This window comes from Wyeomyia smithii, chromosome 2 (assembly GCF_029784165.1).
Source record: "Wyeomyia smithii strain HCP4-BCI-WySm-NY-G18 chromosome 2, ASM2978416v1, whole genome shotgun sequence".
Classification (NCBI taxonomy): domain Eukaryota; kingdom Metazoa; phylum Arthropoda; class Insecta; order Diptera; family Culicidae; genus Wyeomyia; species Wyeomyia smithii.
The window spans coordinates 248,838,931-248,859,898 of record NC_073695.1 but is presented as its reverse complement, the minus strand read 5'-3'; the positions used below and the strand labels follow the sequence as shown (position 1 = coordinate 248,859,898).

The 20,968-nt window shown below is 40.2% G+C and overlaps 2 protein-coding genes across 3 annotated transcripts in view; one reads left to right on the top strand and one right to left on the bottom strand.

The window, feature by feature from the left end:
• LOC129720538 (mucin-2-like) overlaps window positions 1–8,873 on the top strand; it is a 242,799-nt gene extending 233,926 nt beyond the window's left edge. The window contains exons 2-5 of the mRNA XM_055672017.1: window positions 6,698–6,917; window positions 6,976–7,138; window positions 7,195–7,475; window positions 7,529–8,873. Of these exons, the coding sequence (XP_055527992.1) occupies window positions 7,342–7,475; window positions 7,529–8,873 (1,479 nt within the window). The 5' untranslated portion in view covers window positions 6,698–6,917; window positions 6,976–7,138; window positions 7,195–7,341. The remainder of the gene's footprint in view (window positions 1–6,697; window positions 6,918–6,975; window positions 7,139–7,194; window positions 7,476–7,528) is intronic.
• LOC129720674 (beta-1-syntrophin) overlaps window positions 1–20,968 on the bottom strand; it is a 507,412-nt gene that overhangs the window by 439,494 nt on the left and 46,950 nt on the right. The gene's annotated exons all lie outside the window — the stretch shown is intronic.

Sequence of the window (20,968 nt, the reverse complement as noted above, 5' to 3'; positions counted from 1 at the left end):
TCGCCCCGCTTTGCCCCTCGCCAACAAAGCGGGACACCAATCCGGTGGAGCCGGTTTCGGGCACGGCGAGAGGCGATGGCGGCGATGATCATAATAGACCTTCGTCTGTGATGATAAGATCGCAGCTACAAACGAAATCACAGCTTCCCGACCGGCAGCTTTTCTCAGTTTCAGTCGACGTTTCTGCTACTGCTGGCGTAATCTTTGCAACATTCCAATAAAGCTCAACATTCACGTCGGTAACCGCACGAAACTTCAAATGATTGCTAGCAACATGCGTGCAACAACAGTTCGCACCCAGTTTCAACATCGGGCAGCGGAGGTGTGCCGGTTTGCGGGGTAGATGTGATGTCATAAAAATCTGCGTGGCAAATAAAAATATCCTGCCAACTGATACGGACGGCATCGTTTGATGCGAGCACAGCACAGTACAGCACGAACCATAATCCCGAGCACGTTCGTTCGTTACAATCGATATCGATAAGCGGGATGATGGGTATCGGGGCAAGGGAAAATCGGCGATATTGGTAGTGGCATAGTTTACATTTGATTAGCCATAATCGGTGGCGCGCGAACGAATGTAAATAACGCAGAAATATTACCGCTAAACCGATCGGTACGTGGCCTTATCGCGAAATCGACTGCGTTCGTGTTTGAAATCGAGCACGAGCACAGTTTACGATTGGGTTTCATTTTGTTTTTCATACCAGCAAACGGATTTTGCATTACCGTTCGGGGTAAAAGCAATCTCACGCGAACGTTACCAATCCTCGTGCAAATGTCACATAAAGTTCGCCTAGTTTGAGAAGAAATCAACAATCGTTACAATTCCAACCGAGAAAAAATGACAAAACTTAAGCCAAATGCCGAAAAAGTATTCCTAATTGTTGAATGGTATAAATTTTCTAGCACCACAGTGATGCTCTGGTTTTGCTGGCCTTCCACTTTAGGTATTTTCGGCACCGAAATTTCAGCTTACTATTTAGAGCATTTCTATCAACGTGGACCTCGAGAACTCGATTTTTGTTGAAAACTGGTTACGAGAATCTTTTTTAACTCAGCATGCCTTTAGGTATATAAATATTTATGTTGTTACAACTCAAGTCTAAATCTCATGGCCTGGCAAACTCTTCTCTGCTCTTCGATCATATTATTTTGAAATAAAACTACGCCATTGCATATAAAATTCTATTGGAGCTATTGTCTCCTTCCTTTTTTGCTCCAATACATACGAAAAATTCATTGAAATGCCTAAATTAAACCAACTAATAAGTTCCTCTTACGTACGTATTTAGAAAAAAATTTTTGGTTCGTTTTTATGTTTGACATAGCGAACATTAGTAGGCGAATATAAAACATAATACTCAAAAAAATGACGCTGCTTAAGCGATTGATTCTTTTATGGCTATGGCTTCAGTTTTGTGTCTGTCAACTGAATCATGAAAACCTTTCGGGGGAAGAACTAGCGCGAGCAACTATCGTGTACCACAAGAAACCCGGAACGTCAGAAACCGTCGACTGCGGGGATACCAAATGTAAATTGCAGAAAAAATACTGCGCAGCATATAATATAGGAGATAACATCTTCATCACAAATGCTCGCTGTTTGGTGGGAGAAGACGGGTGAGTTGCACTATCCTGTCGGTTTTGACTGCTTAATTGTTTCATTTTACACACTAGTTCCATCTCCGAACCGAACAAGCTTGATGTCCTCGGTGCTGGACAAACTGACGTGAGAATATATGTGCACGAAAATTATCCAGCCACCAGTGTTGCTTGGGTGAAGGACGAATCATCCAAATTTAGCCAGGACGCTTTATTTGTTTCCACGACAGGAACGTCGGTAAATTAGGTGTCACAAACGAAAGTGAAAAATAATTACAAGCTCAACACTTCAGGATTGCATAACATTCTTTCTTAAAGTGCACGACCCTTCTACCAAAGCTTTGCATGAAGGATACAACTGGACTGCCAAAAATTTGGGTCATCCACTGATGGGGAACATAGAAACAAAGCTTCCAGGAACAGTGGCCTTCTCAATCCAAACCACAGCTAATGACGACGATGTCGTCATGTGGTGCCGCGATGGTCAATCGGACCATTTTGGGTTTCATTATGCTCTGGTCGCTTCAAGCGATGAGCACAGCCTAGTAACAGACTGTCACAGGATCAATTGCAAGTAAGTTGATAGAGTTTTGTCTGTTTATTTTTTTCCAATTTCGTATTAATTCATAGGAAAATCCCAGTTGAGCTTACAATGCCAATTCCAACAACAATTCCAAGTCCTGCAACGACCATCAATACGCATTTGAAAATGCTCACAAGAACCACTACGACCAAAAAGAGAAAACATTCAACGGCTACTTCGGCACCGTGGTATCCAATGAAACGGATTTTCGAATGCCATTGCGTTTCAACTACAAGTACAACCATCGCTATGGGGCATACTACATTTTCTTCGCAGAGAAACGTACCCAAAGTGGAACCCGAAACAACAACTAATGAATCAGAAGTTTCGATCCGACCGAAATTACAACAATTCACAACTAAAAGATTAATCTCTTCGCCAACTTCACCTGTCCCATCATTAACTTCCAGCGGTGCCAATTCCGAGTATGTCGATTTTCTCAATAACGATGGTAACTTCCAGTTTGAATATTACTTCCCAAATAAGAACTGGAATCATGCTGAAAAGACACCGCCGATTTTCGAAGCCCCAATCACGCAGAAAACTCACGTTACCCACCAAGGTCTGCATCCTGAAATCGGCCCACAAACTTACGAGCCGAAATTTTGGCCCCGTTTCAAACCCATCAAGCCGCTAGAAAGAGTCCCCGTTAGGTTTGTTTCACGGGTACCCGAATTTCCGGTTGATACCGAAGTCACACCGCAGAGACCGGATGTTTTCGCGCTTCCAAAAGAACAGATAGCGTCCTCCACCGGAAGAGAAGAATCGTCATCAAGTGCGCACAGTGGTAGAAAAATTTTTAGTTATCACAGTTTTATTGTGAGCTTAGTCGCAACTATCGGCTTCCAAGTGAATATATTTAACTAAACCGTGACTTTCATTTTTTCATTTCTGTTATGCCGATTTTTATTATTACTTTTGCAGAAAAGTATGATTTTTCCTAATCTGACAGTACCGTCAGAAGCAGAAGTTTATTTGAGGTTAACATTAACACGAAAGTGTTCATTTTTAAAGCTGGTAAATTTAATACACACATTTTTAGAGTGAAAATTATTACAGCCCTAGAGGTTGTTAAAATAGTTTTAAGTCTCAGATTTTAAGATACAAAAGCTACATTGACGACTTTGACAAACGGGTTTATTCTCAAGCTTCCCATAAATGCTTTCTTCATGACAAATTCGTCCTAGCTTCGGCTAAACATGTACTAAAATTAGAACGATATTCTACAACACCCGAAAGGAATTAATTTACATTTATCGATATTGTGCCTGTCGTGGTTGTTACCTGAGCACCAATAATTTCACCTAGTGCAACAAAAGTAAAATTGATTTTATTTCTTCTTTAAATTCTTGAATCTACCAAGATGAGAAATGGGGTCTTATATTGGACTGATCAAGTCAAATAATTAGTACTGATTTATCATATAAATCATCCTTCGATAATGAGTTCAAAGCCTCCACTTAATAACTAAAGCGACTAACTCAAAAACGTCCAGCTGCAGTTGTCGACGCTTTGATTGCTAAACGACTAGCACACTTCTTTAAAATAAAGTTACAACGCGTAAATGAAAATCAGAACACAGACACAAATAAAAAAGCCACATCGCATCGGACGCTCCATGTTACCATAAAAAAGGCACCATGGAAGAGATATTAGCTGTGTGGTTAGGGATGACACTTATACATATCTATCTATGAATTATGTAATTTCTGAATATTTCTCCATACACATAAAGACTACAGTTTTTCACTAAAACATATAGATTTCTACACATTTTCATACACACTAAAAATTTTCAGCCGGGTCTCGGTAATTTATTGCCGAGAACGGCACCACTGAGTGCTCAGTATAAAAAAAAGGCGAGAATCACGAAAAAATGTGACAACTGTTATTATCTGTCATTTGGGCAGTAAATTACCGAGACACGGTAAAAAATTTTAAGTGTGTACCAAAAATCTGATATTTTTTTATTTAAACTAGGGGAAAGTAGGTAAAGACGGACACCCTAAGGTTGAATCTAAATAATTACTTAGATATTGCTATTTAGATCGCAGTAGTCATACAAATTAAAACTTAAGGTCATTTGTTTTCATAATCATTTTTGGTATTAGTGAACTTCCTCCAAGTTTTATGTGTTTTGGGTCTTCAAAAATCAGACTACAAATTGCTGCTTTTTGACATGGTTGGGAAAGACGGACACTTGGGGTGGGTGAGATGGACACTACGAAGGTAAAGGTGGACACTCACAAAAAAGATGTAGTACGTTAAGTATTCTTTTGATTTATGTGTTAAGTGATGGCCATACATTACTCTACGTTATTAGATTCTATCTATACATCACGTGAACAGTTTGAGAGGATGGGTTTCGATGAAGGCGAAAATTCTTCGCCTATATGGCCTGTTCTAACTTCTAAGTAATTAATATCTGCTGGTTTCTCCCGCGGATGTACTTTGTGAACATCTGTAGTACACAACAGATGCTACATGTGAAAATTCTTGGAAAATCCGTGTGTCCATCTTTCCCTACCTTAGTGTGTCCGTCTTGCCCGACCTGGTTGTAAATTTTTCAAACGATCGTAGCTTTTCATTGGAACATCAAAAATCTGCTGGATTTTCACCAGAAAACCGAGGAAAGACTAATTAATCACTTTACTATTGTGAACAAATGAAAACACTTAACTTTCACGAGTTTTTCACTATTTTCCGTGGAATAAAAATTACATCAAATAGCGCGTTCACGAAAATATTGTTTGTTTTACTTACAAATTTGACAGTTTGCTTGCTGAAAACCGATAATGCAACTCAAAAGCATTAACACACTATGAAGAAGGTATTCGCATCACTCAACTCTCATAATACATTCTGGTTTGTGAAATATTAAAAGTGTCCATCTTACCCGCAATGTCCGTCTTTACCTACTTTCCCCTACACATTAAAATAAGGAATTCCTGTGTGTCGTGCTATTCTCTATTCGTTGCGTGCCGAGCCGCAGACGAGCATCAAATACCGATTAATGCTGACGCTCACTTTCGGCTCGGTGCACCGCTCTTAGTGTTGTGCGTGCTTTCTCAAGTTTGCTGCTTTCTAAACCAGCATATTTTCCTTCAGCAGCAAGCAACTTTACTTTCGAGACATTGAAATAGTTTAGGTGTCTGTCTGTCTGTCTGTCTGTCTGTCCTGTCTGTCCTGTCTGTCCTGTCTGTCCTGTCTGTCCTGTCTGTCCTGTCTGTCCTGTCTGTCCTGTCTGTCCTGTCTGTCCTGTCTGTCCTGTCTGTCCTGTCTGTCCTGTCTGTCCTGTCTGTCCTGTCTGTCCTGTCTGCCCTGTCTGCCCTGTCTGTCCTGTCTGTCCTGTCTGTCCTGTCTGTCCTGTCTGTCCTGTCTGTCCTGTCTGTCCTGTCTGTCCTGTCTGTCCTGTCTGTCCTGTCTGTCCTGTCTGTCCTGTCTGTCCTGTCTGTCCTGTCTGTCCTGTCTGTCCTGTCTGTCCTGTCTGTCCTGTCTGTCCTGTCTGTCCTGTTTGTCCTGTCTGTCCTGTCTGTCCTGTCTGTCCTGTCTGTCCTGTCTGTCCTGTCTGTCCTGTCTGTCTTGTCTGTCCTGTCTGCCCTGTCTGTCCTGTCTGTCCTGTCAGTTCTGTCTGTCCTGTCTGTCCTGTCTGTCTGTTTTTTCACGGTGATCGAACACTTCTTTTTACTCTGGAAGGGGGAGGAGGGTTCATTTTTTTTTAATTCGAAAATTAATCAAACAAATGGAACCAAATTTCGAAAGTTAGGATTTTAGTACACAAGAAACGTCAAACTAGAACTGACGAGGCTTCCCATACAAATGAAACACACATTTAAACCAGTTTCTCAAGAAAGTAGCTTAAAATCGGGATGATGCACAGAAACCAAAAATTATCCCTAAATCCTCTTTTTTTTTCAAGAGGAACTTTTGGGATAGATTCAAATCGGAATCAGGTTATTCACGAGCTAAGCATGCGACATCTAACCACATAATAGCAATCCACAAAGTAAGACACAGCATACAGTAAAGCATCACTGTATCGTACGCTGCCTTAAAACCGATGTAGATGCAATTCATGACAGCACCGGAATCTATTGAATTCGACTTACGAAAAGTCAGTATAGCTGTTACAGACATTAGAATAAAATAAAAGACACTCCAACTAATCACCCTATTTGTAGAAAAGAAAACTATCTCCATCTAATCTTCTGATAATTTCTTTTTCTTCTTGGTCTTAGAAGGATTTCCACCTTTAGGTCCTGTCACTGCTCGTCTTCCATATTTTCAAAGGACTTGACGAAAGCTATGCTTTACAGCCTTAGCTCCTCCGATTCTTCCTACCTTGCTAATGAAGCATCTGTTTCCAATCGGAGTTCTATTTCAGTTACGTTACACAGACAAAAAGTTTGCATGCAATTTGTCAAAAGCCGAGTCTTATTGTTAAACATTAGTAGGCGATCGCCAAAACAATGACGTTATCTAAACAGCATCTTTTTCTACTACTAATAGAGCTGCTAATTCACCTTTGTGCTTCCCAACTAAGTCATGAAAACCTCTCGGTGGAAGAAGTTGCACGATCAACTATCGTATACCACAAGAAACCCGGAACACCTAGTACCATCAACTGCGGAGGAACCATCTGTAGCTATCAGAAACAATATTGTGCAGCATATAATATAGGAGATAACGTGTTCATTACCAGTGGTCACTGTTTGGTGGGAAATGACGGGTAAAGTGCGCTACAATTACATTTAGTTTTCGATAAATTATTACTTTCTACGCACTAGATCAATCACCGAACCGAACCAGCTTGACGTTCTCGGCGCTGGAAAAGTCGACGTAACAATTCATCTGGATGAAAACTATCCAACCATTGATCTTGCTTGGATAAAAGACAAAACAGGCAAATTTGGCGACCAATGTTTGGTTGTTTCCAATAATTTAAGTTCGGTAATTACTAACTGAGTGTTACAACCATGGGTAGAAAAGTAATCCTTACACTTTAGGACTGCAGAGCGTTCTTTCTAAGAGTGTTCAACGATTCTACCGACGATGTACACAGTGGATACCAATGGATTGTCAAAAATGTGGGGCATCCTTTCGAGAAGAACGCAAAAGCATCGCTTCCGGGTTTAAATACATATACAATCCCCATGACTGCTGATGACGACGACGTGTTTATGTGGTGCCGCGAGAAGAAATCTGCCGAGTTCGGTTTTCATTTTGCTCTTGCAGCTTTTACTAACGAATACATCCTGTTTACAGACTGTCACCAACACAAGTGCAAGTAGGTTGTTAGTAATTTTTATGTTTTTTGAATGATGTTCTATAATTTTGCAGGAAAGCTTTTATTGAGACCACCACTTTTAGTACTACAACTTTAAGTTCTACAACGACCGAAGAACAAGATACTATAACAACTTCCACAATACTTCCTACAATAAGTAATTTTTTTGTTGAATCTAGTACCCTTAATCCTACAACTCAGAGTTCTACAACAGTCGAAGAACTAGGTACTGTAACAATTTCTAAAATAATCCCCACAACAAAGAGAATTTTGGTTGAGTCCACCACCCTTAGTCCTTCAACTCGAAGTACCGCAACGACCGAAGAACTAGATACTGTAACGATTTCCAAAATAATTCCTGCAATAAGGAACATTTTTGTTGAATCTACTACCCCAAATCCTACAAATCAAAGTTCTACAACGACCGAAGAACAAGATACAGTAACAATTTCTAAAATAATTCCTGCAACAAGGAGAATTTTTATTGTGTCCACTACCCTTAGTCCTACAACTCAAAGTACCACAACGACCGAAGAACTAGATACTGTAACGATCTCCAAAATAATTCCTACAATCACAACTCTTAGTCCCACAACAGTAGCTATTAAAACTTCTGCGCCAATTGTCGTCAACTATCAAATGCTCTCAACACCAGCAAAAGTCAAAAAGAAAAAACAATTTTCGGCCACATGGGCACCGTGGTATCCAGGAATTCGGGTGCCTAAACTCCATTGCGGTTCAAGTACAAGTTTCAAGCCAAATATTCCCAAAAAGAAAGAATCCATTCTGCCTGAACGACGTACCCCGACAACCAAGAGTAGTAAACCTAAAACCTTGGTTCGATCCAAGCTAGAAGAATTCACAACGGCAAGATCGACCCCAACTACTACAGAAGCAACAGTTTGGTCAACTTCAACTATCCCATTATTAACTTCCAACGCTAGCAATTCCGAATACGTCGATTTCCAGCATAAAGATAACATCTTTCAGTTTGAATATTTCGTCCCAACCGTAAACCGGAGTGATGCTGAAAAGACACCTTCGATTCTCCAAACAACAAACAAGCAAAAAATTCAAACCACTCTTCCGGCCAGAATCGCTACACAGCCATACAACACGAAAAGTTGGTCGAATCTGCAGATAGTAAGAACAAAGCCGGTGAATTATATGCCTGTCACACCGCTAGACCGAGGTTCTTTAAGGTTTTCCCTAGAACTTCCAACTGATGCGGAGGATTTACCGAAAAGACCGAATGCTTTTACGATTCCTGAAATAGAGAAAACTTTTACTACCGAAAAACAAGATTCGCCAACGAATGTAATCAGTGGTCGAACGATTAGTTCGAGTTCGAGTTATTGTTGCTTATTAGTGATTGTTGCCATGATTACTAGTGCCTGAAATGTCCAGACAAAATTTTTCTCAATAAATGAATGTCTTCTTTCAATTTTTATTATTTACTTGTAGTAGATTCCAAAAGTTTCGGCGGGTAAGGTCACGAAAATTACTAGAATTGGCACATAATAGTTCAATAATAAGTTGTTTACTGTCTGAACCTAGTGAAAAATAGAAACATAACAAAATTTTATTGATTGAAATATCTCTTAATTCCCCTTTGCCCTCGAAAAAAATTCAATAGAAAGCATTTATATAGTGCTACAATACTTCTTTTAATACGTTAGTTTTAGGAAACAAGATATTTTCGAAGTTATAAACTGAACTATACTGCCGATCCAAGCGTAGTTGTCCCAACGTGCATAAGGTTTGTGTAGAACATGGGCCTACACTAAGGTCGCTTTTTACGCGGGGGATACGTGCCGCGTAAAAAAACCGCGTAAAAAACCGCGTAAATTCCGGAATCCGCGTAAGAAAAAACCGCGTAAATTCCGGAATCCGCGTGAAAAAAAACCGCGTAAATTCCGGAATCCGCGTAAAAAACCGCGTAAATTCCGGAATCTGCGTAAAAAACCGCGAAAATTCCGGAATCCGCGTAAAAAAAGCCGCGTAAAAAAACCCGCGTAAAAACCGCGTAAAAAGCGACCTTAGTGTACCTAGTGATTGGAACGGCAGTATAGCTTTTTAAGTTTTCGTTGTTGTCAATAGCGCACTCTTCAATTCAATCAGTGCAATATTACGCCGGAGGATAAATCTCAAAGTTATAATAAAAATCACACACAAATTTTAAACGCGACTGCGGTAGACCATGGTGCGCAACCATTCGTGACCAAACTTTACAGTCGCGAGACCTCGAAAAAAAAAACAACCGAACCCCGAACAAAGCAACTCAGCTCGCGTACAAATTGTTTCGTACAATTGCGAGCCTCTCTAGTGCATATTTGTGCTCGATGACAAGCCCCTACCCTGCCTGGTAGTCAAGGTTGCCATCATACCAAACAAATCTCGCAGATTACAAAGAAACTGTTTACAATGCACGGATAGCCCTGCTGTCATCGGAAAGGATTGTCAGATTTTTGCTGTCAGATTTTAATAGAAACTTTAGGGGCAACCCTGCCAGTAACATTGCTGGTGAGGCACCGTGAATCGATGGGACGCCGCCGTGGTGCTTAATGCATATTTATGGGACAGCAGCACTTTTTTTCTCTCTCTCAGTTGCGAATGCAGCAGGAAAACTTTACAGAGGTAACATAACTTTTGTTTCGTTCGAGTGCTGATTGATAGCCGCTTTTCGGTAATAAATTGTGCCTTGTTTAACGTTGGTTTGAGCTGCGAGTATCAGCTAAATATAATGTTTGCTGAAGCTTTTAGCCCCATATTAACGCACCACTAACGAATCTGTATCTCTAATTGCTTTTCAGAATTTAGATAGCTTTGAATCACTTTCATCAGCAGACATCCAAACGCCGATTCGATTCCAATCGTAGATTTTATAAATTTGATTCACGCCTTTGAACTACCTCCGATTCATCCAGGGCAATAAACTGTGCCTGAGCTGAGCTAATTTGCGTCAACTCGAGATTAAATCTGTTATCGGTCCGCCCTGATGGACACTAAAAATAAATGCGTTAATTTGGAAGACAATAACCCCATCCTTTTCACGGTGTTTCGCCGTTGAAATTAAGGCAAAATACAAATAACAACCAACGGTCTCGTAGTGATACCGTGGCAAATCCAGTCGGACGTGGAATTCAACCGGATTCAGGCCGGCATTCTTTTCCGGTGATCCCCGTCGTCTACAAGATAGTAACTATATAATCATTTGATTCGGTTTCGGCCGGAAAACAGTAGGATAGCGAAGAAGAAGTTCTTTATGATAATTAAGTTGGAGTCGGACCGCGAATCGCGTAGTGTTGTCGAGAAGGCAAGAAATCGCGCAATCTTTTAATCATAACAAACATCTGTGAACGTGAAGAAAACCTTTTGGTATGGGGAATCTTTCGAGTAAATGCTAATTTGTAGCACAGATTTCACCCGTAGCCAAGTGCACTGCAGGAGGCCACTTCAACTTTAAGCATAATCGTGCGTAATGGGGATATCAACAGACAAATTGGACTCGTCTTCGTCAGCTGATGTGAGAAACTGCCAACCATGATCAACATCAGCTTGTTCTAAGAAACTAAGACTCCCCAAAATCGAAAACCCTGCGCACGGTCATGTCATAAAGTGACCACTATGAGCTTTCGGCCCTTTTCCCCCCATGCCCATTAATTCAGCCTGTCATTCGGTATGCCGTCTGCATCTGACAGTAGCGCATTTTGCTTTTTTTGCCCTTCGAAATGATAATATTTACCTCATTTCTCCGAATCGTCGCCGGCGGCGCGGCGGGGCTGAAAAACTAGCATGAGAGCAGGAAAAAAAAAAACGAAAAATAATTCCACACTACCTGTCACTCGACGACGAACTTGACCATTTCTTGCGATCACGGTCACGTACCTCGCGCACTTGCACTCCTTGGTGACTGCTGCAGAGCTACATAAACAACGACGGTGATTGTGCACGCGCGACCGATTGCCGCCAAAGCCGCCAGAATACCTGTTTCCCATCGGCGGCGGTGGCGGCGTTCCCGGGTAGAATGGGTTGCCTCGGCCTGTCAGGCTGCGAAGCCATAATGGGTATTGGCGAAGATGGTCGTTATCGTTTCGATTAGCGACCGTATCGGTCGCTGATGATGCGTCTAACGGGAACTCGAAGCCCGTCGTCGCTGTCTCCTTCGCTGTCTCCTCCGGTCCACACCTGACCACAGCCGGTCATCGGCCGCGTGCTGTGCTGTGATGTTGACGGAGGTGAAGGTCTTTTTCGTTTTACCGTGTGCTGATGGGCTGATGAGAGGTCCATACAAAGTGTCAGCACGTTTCAAATCTATGGGCTTTCTTCTGCGGAGCAGACTTTCGAAGGTTTCTGCTAATGTAGAGGTACTATTGTTGTTGGCTATGATTGCCAGATTGATGGGGCCCCGTTTCGTGACCAGATGTTATTAAAATCCTCTATGAATACAACAGAAAAGAAACCGATGCGAACTTTTTCTTTCCTCTAGATCACGTTCGTTAAATATTATACAGTTATCTTTAAAATTTGATAACTTATTGATAGAAAAAAACAACAGCAAGTTCGTTTGGGGTATTTTATCTATTTCTGGTCGTCCTCACAGTTGTTAGTTAGTGCTTGAAGTCTCTATCAGCTCATTTTTTAAGTAATATACTATTCGATATCAAGGCAAAAAATATTTCCTCAGTATATATGGTAATAAATGCTGTTTCCGTGGTTCCGTAGCGGTAATGGCACCTGTTATTTAATAATTACGCCCGTATCTACTTATTCACAGCTTGGTTAATAATAATAACCTATATACTTACAAATAACACAGTGAAAAGTATTCTTTAGTGCGGTTGAACGAACAAATCAATTTACCACCAGTAGTGGTAGCGCAGATGATTTTCTGCCTCAGTACTCTGGATAATTATTACAAGCGGATCTCGCGCATTGTTTGTTAAACAAAACAATCAGCGAATTGCTCAATATACTGGCCAATGGCTGACGGCATTCAATCGCTTGTGCAGGGAAAGAAAGCGTGATAATAAACGTAACAGTGAATAACGATTTCCGTGTCCGTATACGATCACTAGGGTGTCATCGACTGAATGGAATGCCTTCAAGCGCTTAAAGTTGTAATTTCTTGACCCTCAAAAATCTATTTTGTAGGTTTTAACCATAAAACGTCAAGATCATCAGATCAGATCAGATCCCGAACAAAAATGTGTACGAAAATTGACATTTTTTTCTCTGTGTGGACTCATCACTGCTACCAAGGCATAGTTTTCATGAAGAAATTTATTAGACTCGAGAGTAATTTGGATAAAAGATGTATGCATTTCAGCATCGGTTTTATTCAAAGTGTTGTACCTCAGGAACCGTTTGTTATATAGAAAAACTGCCTGAGAATGAGTTGTAGAAAAGAAATGAAACTAACACAAAATTTGAATTTGCAAAGAGAATGAGCTAAACTATTTCTTAATTTAAACTTGAAGTGATGACGCAAAATTCGATATAAAGTCCTGTATTTCAATTACTTTAATCTATTTTAATCATCATTTTAATCATTCTAATCATTTAAAAATTGTTGAGTATTGGTCCTTTTTTTTTGTGTGAGTATTTCTGCTTCTCTAGCAACAATCATAGATTTATTGAAAAAAGTAGGAGGTTGACACGCCGCATAACTGACGTAGAACTACACACACCATTAACAAATGCATTGTTGTAAGTGTTTCATTGATGAGTCATAACGTCTACTAATGCTTGCTTTGTGCTACCTCAACAGTGGGGGAATAAAGACACCGAAAACACGAACTGTAAAAGCTGTGTCACATTCAGTAAATTAGACGGCCGCTACAGATTTGAACTGCTAGTATCCAGCACAGATTGCTCGCTTGAGTTGTCAAAAAATTAATAACCTTAAAATACTTGTTTATTTGCCTTGAGAAAGGCATTTTGCTGCTCAAAATTGGATTTGCTGATGGCAACCTTTATACTGCCTCAGTAGAGGGGCAATAGCGGCAGTCTGACGACACACGCTGAGAAGTTAGAAGAACCACGCTGCTCCTGAGACATGGTGACCAACCACAAGGCAAATGATTTGTTTGATCTAAAGGCAGCCCGTTGCTATCCGCTGCAATCCGCTGGTACTGCTGAGCGCTGATATCTGCTGCTACTGCTGTCAACGTTGTGGACGGTCTAGCCAGCTCACCTTCCGAGTAATGAATGTAGCTGGTTTTACCCGAAACACTCTTTTATAGCCGAAAGTTGCTACGAAATAAGCCACGCCTTTCTGTTCTGTTTTACCATTCTCTAATGTTCTTTAGACGAATTATTCCACAATTCGCATTTGATTTTTGTATACAGCGAATAAACAACGATGGTGCTCTCAAACAGGCAACGATTTTAACACGTGTCGTATTGCGCTTTGTAACATCAAGCGATTTCGTTTGCTCGCTGTTGCGTGTTGCATCATGTTGCAACTGAGCAGCTGGGAGACGACAAAATTCTGCTGATTGATTGAGTCGACTTCAATTTATTCTTGTAAACTCGAATTTATCACCTTTGTTGGGCTTTCTTACCGAACAGGGCAGTTTGTTGTTTAAAATCGGTTATGCTGATCGCAGCCTTTGTGCTGTAGGGGAATTAACTAAATAGAGTAAAAATCAGACAAGTACAACAGAATTTAATTTGATCCCGCACAGAATGTTTGCTTGTGTTGATGCCAGAAAATTATTTCCTCCATTTACTTGTTTATTTGTTTCGAAAAAGGCATTTTGCTGTTCAATATCGATTGCTGATCGCAACCTGTGTGCTGCCCTGATAGTGGGGAATAAGGCACTCTAACACTACGCACGTTGAAAGCTGTTTTCACATTCAGTAAAATAGACGGCCGCGACAAAACTTTATTGTTTAGATCCAGTACAGAATGTTGGCTTGTGTTTTCAAAAATATTACCCTTTAATGACTTTGTTTGCCTTGAAAAAGGCATTTTGCTGTTCCAAATCAGATATGCTGATGGTAACCTCTGTGCTACCCCAGCAGTGGGGGAATGACGGCACTCCGACCACACACGTTGAGAAGTAACGCACTGCTACAGAGACATGAGACCAACCGTTCAAGTAATTTCTTCAAACCGAATGCAAATTTACTGGTGCAACCTGCTGCAGCTGCTACTGCCGCCGCTACTATCAGTCAACACTGTGTAGACTGTCCATCCGGTTCGCCTTCCCCCTAAATAATGTCTTTTATAACCGTAATGTTCTTCGAAATAGGCCACGCCTTTTTGTTCAGTTTTACCATTCTCTAATGTTCTTTAGACGAATTATTCCACAATTCGCATTTGATTTTTGTATCCAGCGAATAAACACCGATGGTGCTCTCATACACGCAACGATTTTAATCCGTATCGTGTGGCATTTTGTAACATCAAGCGGTTTCGTTTGCTCGCTGTTGCGTGTTGTATCATGTTGCAACTGAGCAGCAGGGAGACGTCGAAATTCTGTCGAGTTATATCGAACGTTACCTATCGTTAGATAGGGGAGAAGGGGGCCTGAAATCTTGATTTTTAGCGTTACGTAATTTGTGTACGACGCCTAATTCGGTTTTTCGGAGTTTTTATATATTTTTCTTCAAACACATACAGAATTGAAAGGATTTTTGATATTTAATAAAAAAATACGAAAATCATTCAGATTTACGGCACCGCACATTATTTGGAAAACATGAAGATGGAAAAAAATTGATTTTTTACGAAAATAATCGCAACGTCAAAATTAGCAAAATTAGCAACATGCTTTGACGTTTTTCCAACGCTTGGATTCTAAAAATAAAATGTCAGTTCAGCGATAGATAACCTTTTTTTGTCAATTTCGTCCATACGAAGGTACACATTGGTATGGATTCCGTATGATCAAGAATGAAAATATTTTGAGATCAAAAATAAAGGAAAATTAAACCCCATGAAAAAGTTGAAAATTTGCTAAAAGGTATTCGGTAGAGTGATGTATTCTACAAATACGAAAAAAAAAGTCTAGAACATAGCAGGCCTCTAAAATCACATCAGAAAAAGTTATTTGGTATTTTTCGGCTTTAAATGTCTGTGTATAAAACTACATGTATGTGGTCGGTTTTCAAGAGATAGAATCAAAGCGTCTTCAGCAAAGTTTTTCTACATAACTTTGTGTACAACTTGACTGAAGACTTCATTTGAATTCGAAAAAAATAAAAAAATAAAATTTTTATCTCACTTTTAGGTGAGTTAATCAAAAATTTGATGCCCCTTAAGATCTACAAAAACTTTGTCAAATACATTATAACATTTAAATGACATTTCTATACTCAAAAGGCTTACGATCACATTTCTCCGCGTTTTCAACCATAAAGCTAGAATACGGTTTTCCGTGAAACTGATTAAACCGATTCGAATAACGCAGGGGAGGGGGGAGGGATCAACATCATGCGTAAGAAAAGCGGGTGAGACATCAGTCTCTTTCGTGACATAGGATGGACTTAAGCAAGAAGACGCTCCTTCAAACAGGCTTTGTTTTGCACATCTTCATCTTAAAGAGAAAACAGTTTTCTTCCCTCTTAACAACTGTAAGCTTACATTCAATGTGCATCACACCATCTGCTGTAGAGAGAGTGCAGAGTATTAGTTCCTCTGACGGAAAAACGCTCCTAACTTGACAAAGCAAAAACCCAGTGAAACTCTTGTAAATTGCTGATCCGCGCACGCAAGAAAAGTGAAATAAATTGCTCGGCGATCAACTGAGCATTGCGTTACCGTTCTCATCGTTCGGGGGTGCGGCAAAAACAGTATAAAATCGAACTTTCTGCAGAATACGCTCCCATGGTGAGTTGTGAATCTTCCTATAATATTAAGTTCGAAAACGGTTAGGATGTGGCTTCAATGTGAGCTTAAATGTTTTGATATTTGGCCAACTCCTCTTCTAGTAAAGGAGAAGCTAACGAAAACTACTCCCTCTTAAACTGAGAGAGCAAACAAATGTTTACCCCTAACACGCGATGATTAAGAGTGAAAAGGAACTAATCATTTAAAAATTGTTGAGTATTGGTCCTTTTTTTTTGTGTGAGTATTTCTGCTTCTCTAGCAACAATCATAGATTTATTGAAAAAAGTAGGAGGTTGACACGCCGCATAACTGACGTAGAACTACACACACCATTAACAAATGCATTGTTGTAAGTGTTTCATTGATGAGTCATAACGTCTACTAATGCTTGCTTTGTGCTACCTCAACAGTGGGGGAATAAAGACACCGAAAACACGAACTGTAAAAGCTGTGTCACATTCAGTAAATTAGACGGCCGCTACAGATTTGAACTGCTAGTATCCAGCACAGATTGCTCGCTTGAGTTGTCAAAAAATTAATAACCTTAAAATACTTGTTTATTTGCCTTGAGAAAGGCATTTTGCTGCTCAAAATTGGATTTGCTGATGGCAACCTTTATACTGCCTCAGTAGAGGGGCAATAGCGGCAGTCTGACGACACACGCTGAGAAGTTAGAAGAACCACGCTGCTCCTGAGACATGGTGACCAACCACAAGGCAAATGATTTGTTTGATCTAAAGGCAGCCCGTTGCTATCCGCTGCAATCCGCTGGTACTGCTGAGCGCTGATATCTGCTGCTACTGCTGTCAACGTTGTGGACGGTCTAGCCAGCTCACCTTCCGAGTAATGAATGTAGCTGGTTTTACCCGAAACACTCTTTTATAGCCGAAAGTTGCTACGAAATAAGCCACGCCTTTCTGTTCTGTTTTACCATTCTCTAATGTTCTTTAGACGAATTATTCCACAATTCGCATTTGATTTTTGTATACAGCGAATAAACAACGATGGTGCTCTCAAACAGGCAACGATTTTAACACGTGTCGTATTGCGCTTTGTAACATCAAGCGATTTCGTTTGCTCGCTGTTGCGTGTTGCATCATGTTGCAACTGAGCAGCTGGGAGACGACAAAATTCTGCTGATTGATTGAGTCGACTTCAATTTATTCTTGTAAACTCGAATTTATCACCTTTGTTGGGCTTTCTTACCGAACAGGGCAGTTTGTTGTTTAAAATCGGTTATGCTGATCGCAGCCTTTGTGCTGTAGGGGAATTAACTAAATAGAGTAAAAATCAGACAAGTACAACAGAATTTAATTTGATCCCGCACAGAATGTTTGCTTGTGTTGATGCCAGAAAATTATTTCCTCCATTTACTTGTTTATTTGTTTCGAAAAAGGCATTTTGCTGTTCAATATCGATTGCTGATCGCAACCTGTGTGCTGCCCTGATAGTGGGGAATAAGGCACTCTAACACTACGCACGTTGAAAGCTGTTTTCACATTCAGTAAAATAGACGGCCGCGACAAAACTTTATTGTTTAGATCCAGTACAGAATGTTGGCTTGTGTTTTCAAAAATATTACCCTTTAATGACTTTGTTTGCCTTGAAAAAGGCATTTTGCTGTTCCAAATCAGATATGCTGATGGTAACCTCTGTGCTACCCCAGCAGTGGGGGAATGACGGCACTCCGACCACACACGTTGAGAAGTAACGCACTGCTACAGAGACATGAGACCAACCGTTCAAGTAATTTCTTCAAACCGAATGCAAATTTACTGGTGCAACCTGCTGCAGCTGCTACTGCCGCCGCTACTATCAGTCAACACTGTGTAGACTGTCCATCCGGTTCGCCTTCCCCCTAAATAATGTCTTTTATAACCGTAATGTTCTTCGAAATAGGCCACGCCTTTTTGTTCAGTTTTACCATTCTCTAATGTTCTTTAGACGAATTATTCCACAATTCGCATTTGATTTTTGTATCCAGCGAATAAACACCGATGGTGCTCTCATACACGCAACGATTTTAATCCGTATCGTGTGGCATTTTGTAACATCAAGCGGTTTCGTTTGCTCGCTGTTGCGTGTTGTATCATGTTGCAACTGAGCAGCAGGGAGACGTCGAAATTCTGTCGAGTTATATCGAACGTTACCTATCGTTAGATAGGGGAGAAGGGGGCCTGAAATCTTGATTTTTAGCGTTACGTAATTTGTGTACGACGCCTAATTCGGTTTTTCGGAGTTTTTATATATTTTTCTTCAAACACATACAGAATTGAAAGGATTTTTGATATTTAATAAAAAAATACGAAAATCATTCAGATTTACGGCACCGCACATTATTTGGAAAACATGAAGATGGAAAAAAATTGATTTTTTACGAAAATAATCGCAACGTCAAAATTAGCAAAATTAGCAACATGCTTTGACGTTTTTCCAACGCTTGGATTCTAAAAATAAAATGTCAGTTCAGCGATAGATAACCTTTTTTTGTCAATTTCGTCCATACGAAGGTACACATTGGTATGGATTCCGTATGATCAAGAATGAAAATATTTTGAGATCAAAAATAAAGGAAAATTAAACCCCATGAAAAAGTTGAAAATTTGCTAAAAGGTATTCGGTAGAGTGATGTATTCTACAAATACGAAAAAAAAGTCTAGAACATAGCAGGCCTCTAAAATCACATCAGAAAAAGTTATTTGGTATTTTTCGGCTTTAAATGTCTGTGTATAAAACTACATGTATGTGGTCGGTTTTCAAGAGATAGAATCAAAGCGTCTTCAGCAAAGTTTTTCTACATAACTTTGTGTACAACTTGACTGAAGACTTCATTTGAATTCGAAAAAAATAAAAAAATAAAATTTTTATCTCACTTTTAGGTGAGTTAATCAAAAATTTGATGCCCCTTAAGATCTACAAAAACTTTGTCAAATACATTATAACATTTAAATGACATTTCTATACTCAAAAGGCTTACGATCACATTTCTCCGCGTTTTCAACCATAAAGCTAGAATACGGTTTTCCGTGAAACTGATTAAACCGATTCGAATAACGCAGGGGAGGGGGGAGGGATCAACATCATGCGTAAGAAAAGCGGGTGAGACATCAGTCTCTTTCGTGACATAGGATGGACTTAAGCAAGAAGACGCTCCTTCAAACAGGCTTTGTTTTGCACATCTTCATCTTAAAGAGAAAACAGTTTTCTTCCCTCTTAACAACTGTAAGCTTACATTCAATGTGCATCACACCATCTGCTGTAGAGAGAGTGCAGAGTATTAGTTCCTCTGACGGAAAAACGCTCCTAACTTGACAAAGCAAAAACCCAGTGAAACTCTTGTAAATTGCTGATCCGCGCACGCAAGAAAAGTGAAATAAATTGCTCGGCGATCAACTGAGCATTGCGTTACCGTTCTCATCGTTCGGGGGTGCGGCAAAAACAGTATAAAATCGAACTTTCTGCAGAATACGCTCCCATGGTGAGTTGTGAATCTTCCTATAATATTAAGTTCGAAAACGGTTAGGATGTGGCTTCAATGTGAGCTTAAATGTTTTGATATTTGGCCAACTCCTCTTCTAGTAAAGGAGAAGCTAACGAAAACTACTCCCTCTTAAACTGAGAGAGCAAACAAATGTTTACCCCTAACACGCGATGATTAAGAGTGAAAAGGAACTCTGCGACTGAAATACTCTACGCCTAAGTGTGGATAATTACTCACTCTGTATGAGAGAAAGTTTAGTTCTCCAAGGGGTTTGGCAGGTAGAGAAGGAAATTTGAGCAAAAATCAAGAGAATGGAAGAAGCCTGCCTTCAAATCCTTAGGTCAACATATCCTTGAAAGAAGCAGTACGAATAGTGAACGTGGAGAGGGACGACACTATCATTACAAAATCTCACGTGCTTTTTGGTTTTGTGGAGAACATCGATGTTATTTTGATAAACCGTAGAGCTTCGGAAGAGGCCTTCAGGAGAGAAGTGGCAAGGTTGGGTTGTCATCATCAGCTCTGCCAAAACAAACTACATGGGAATGATTTGTTATTGGTTTTCGAGGAGGACACTCCACGACGTATCAAATCTTGTGGTAGATCTTAGAGAAGTTCCGGGAATACAATCTGCAGAATCACCATCTGTTTGTGGATTTCAAGGGGGCGTACGATTCAGTCAAGCGAAACAAGCTGTGGCAGATAATGCTAGAAATCGTTTTCTTCAACGGAACTAGTTAAGTTGATTTGAATGACACTTGATGGATCAACATCATGTGTGCGAATAGCTGGTAAGACATCAATCGCTTTCGTGACGTTGGATGGACTAAAGCAAGGGGACACGCTTTCAAACCTTCTGTTCAACATTGCCTGGGAAGGTGCAGTACGCAGATCAAACGTGAAAGGAAACAACACCATCATTGAAAATGTCACAGGCTTCTTGGTTTCGCGGATAGCATCGATATTATCAGGATAAACCGTAGAGTTGTGGAAAATGCCTTCATGGCCTTTAAAATAGAAACGACCAGATTGAGGCTTATCATCAACTGTGCAAAACAAAGTACATGATAGCTTACAGAGAACGTAGGAATGTTGGGAAGTCTTTGAAGTGGTAGAGCAATTACTACCTCCGTTATAATGCAAGTAGAACGTTCTACGGACTACGTAGCAAGC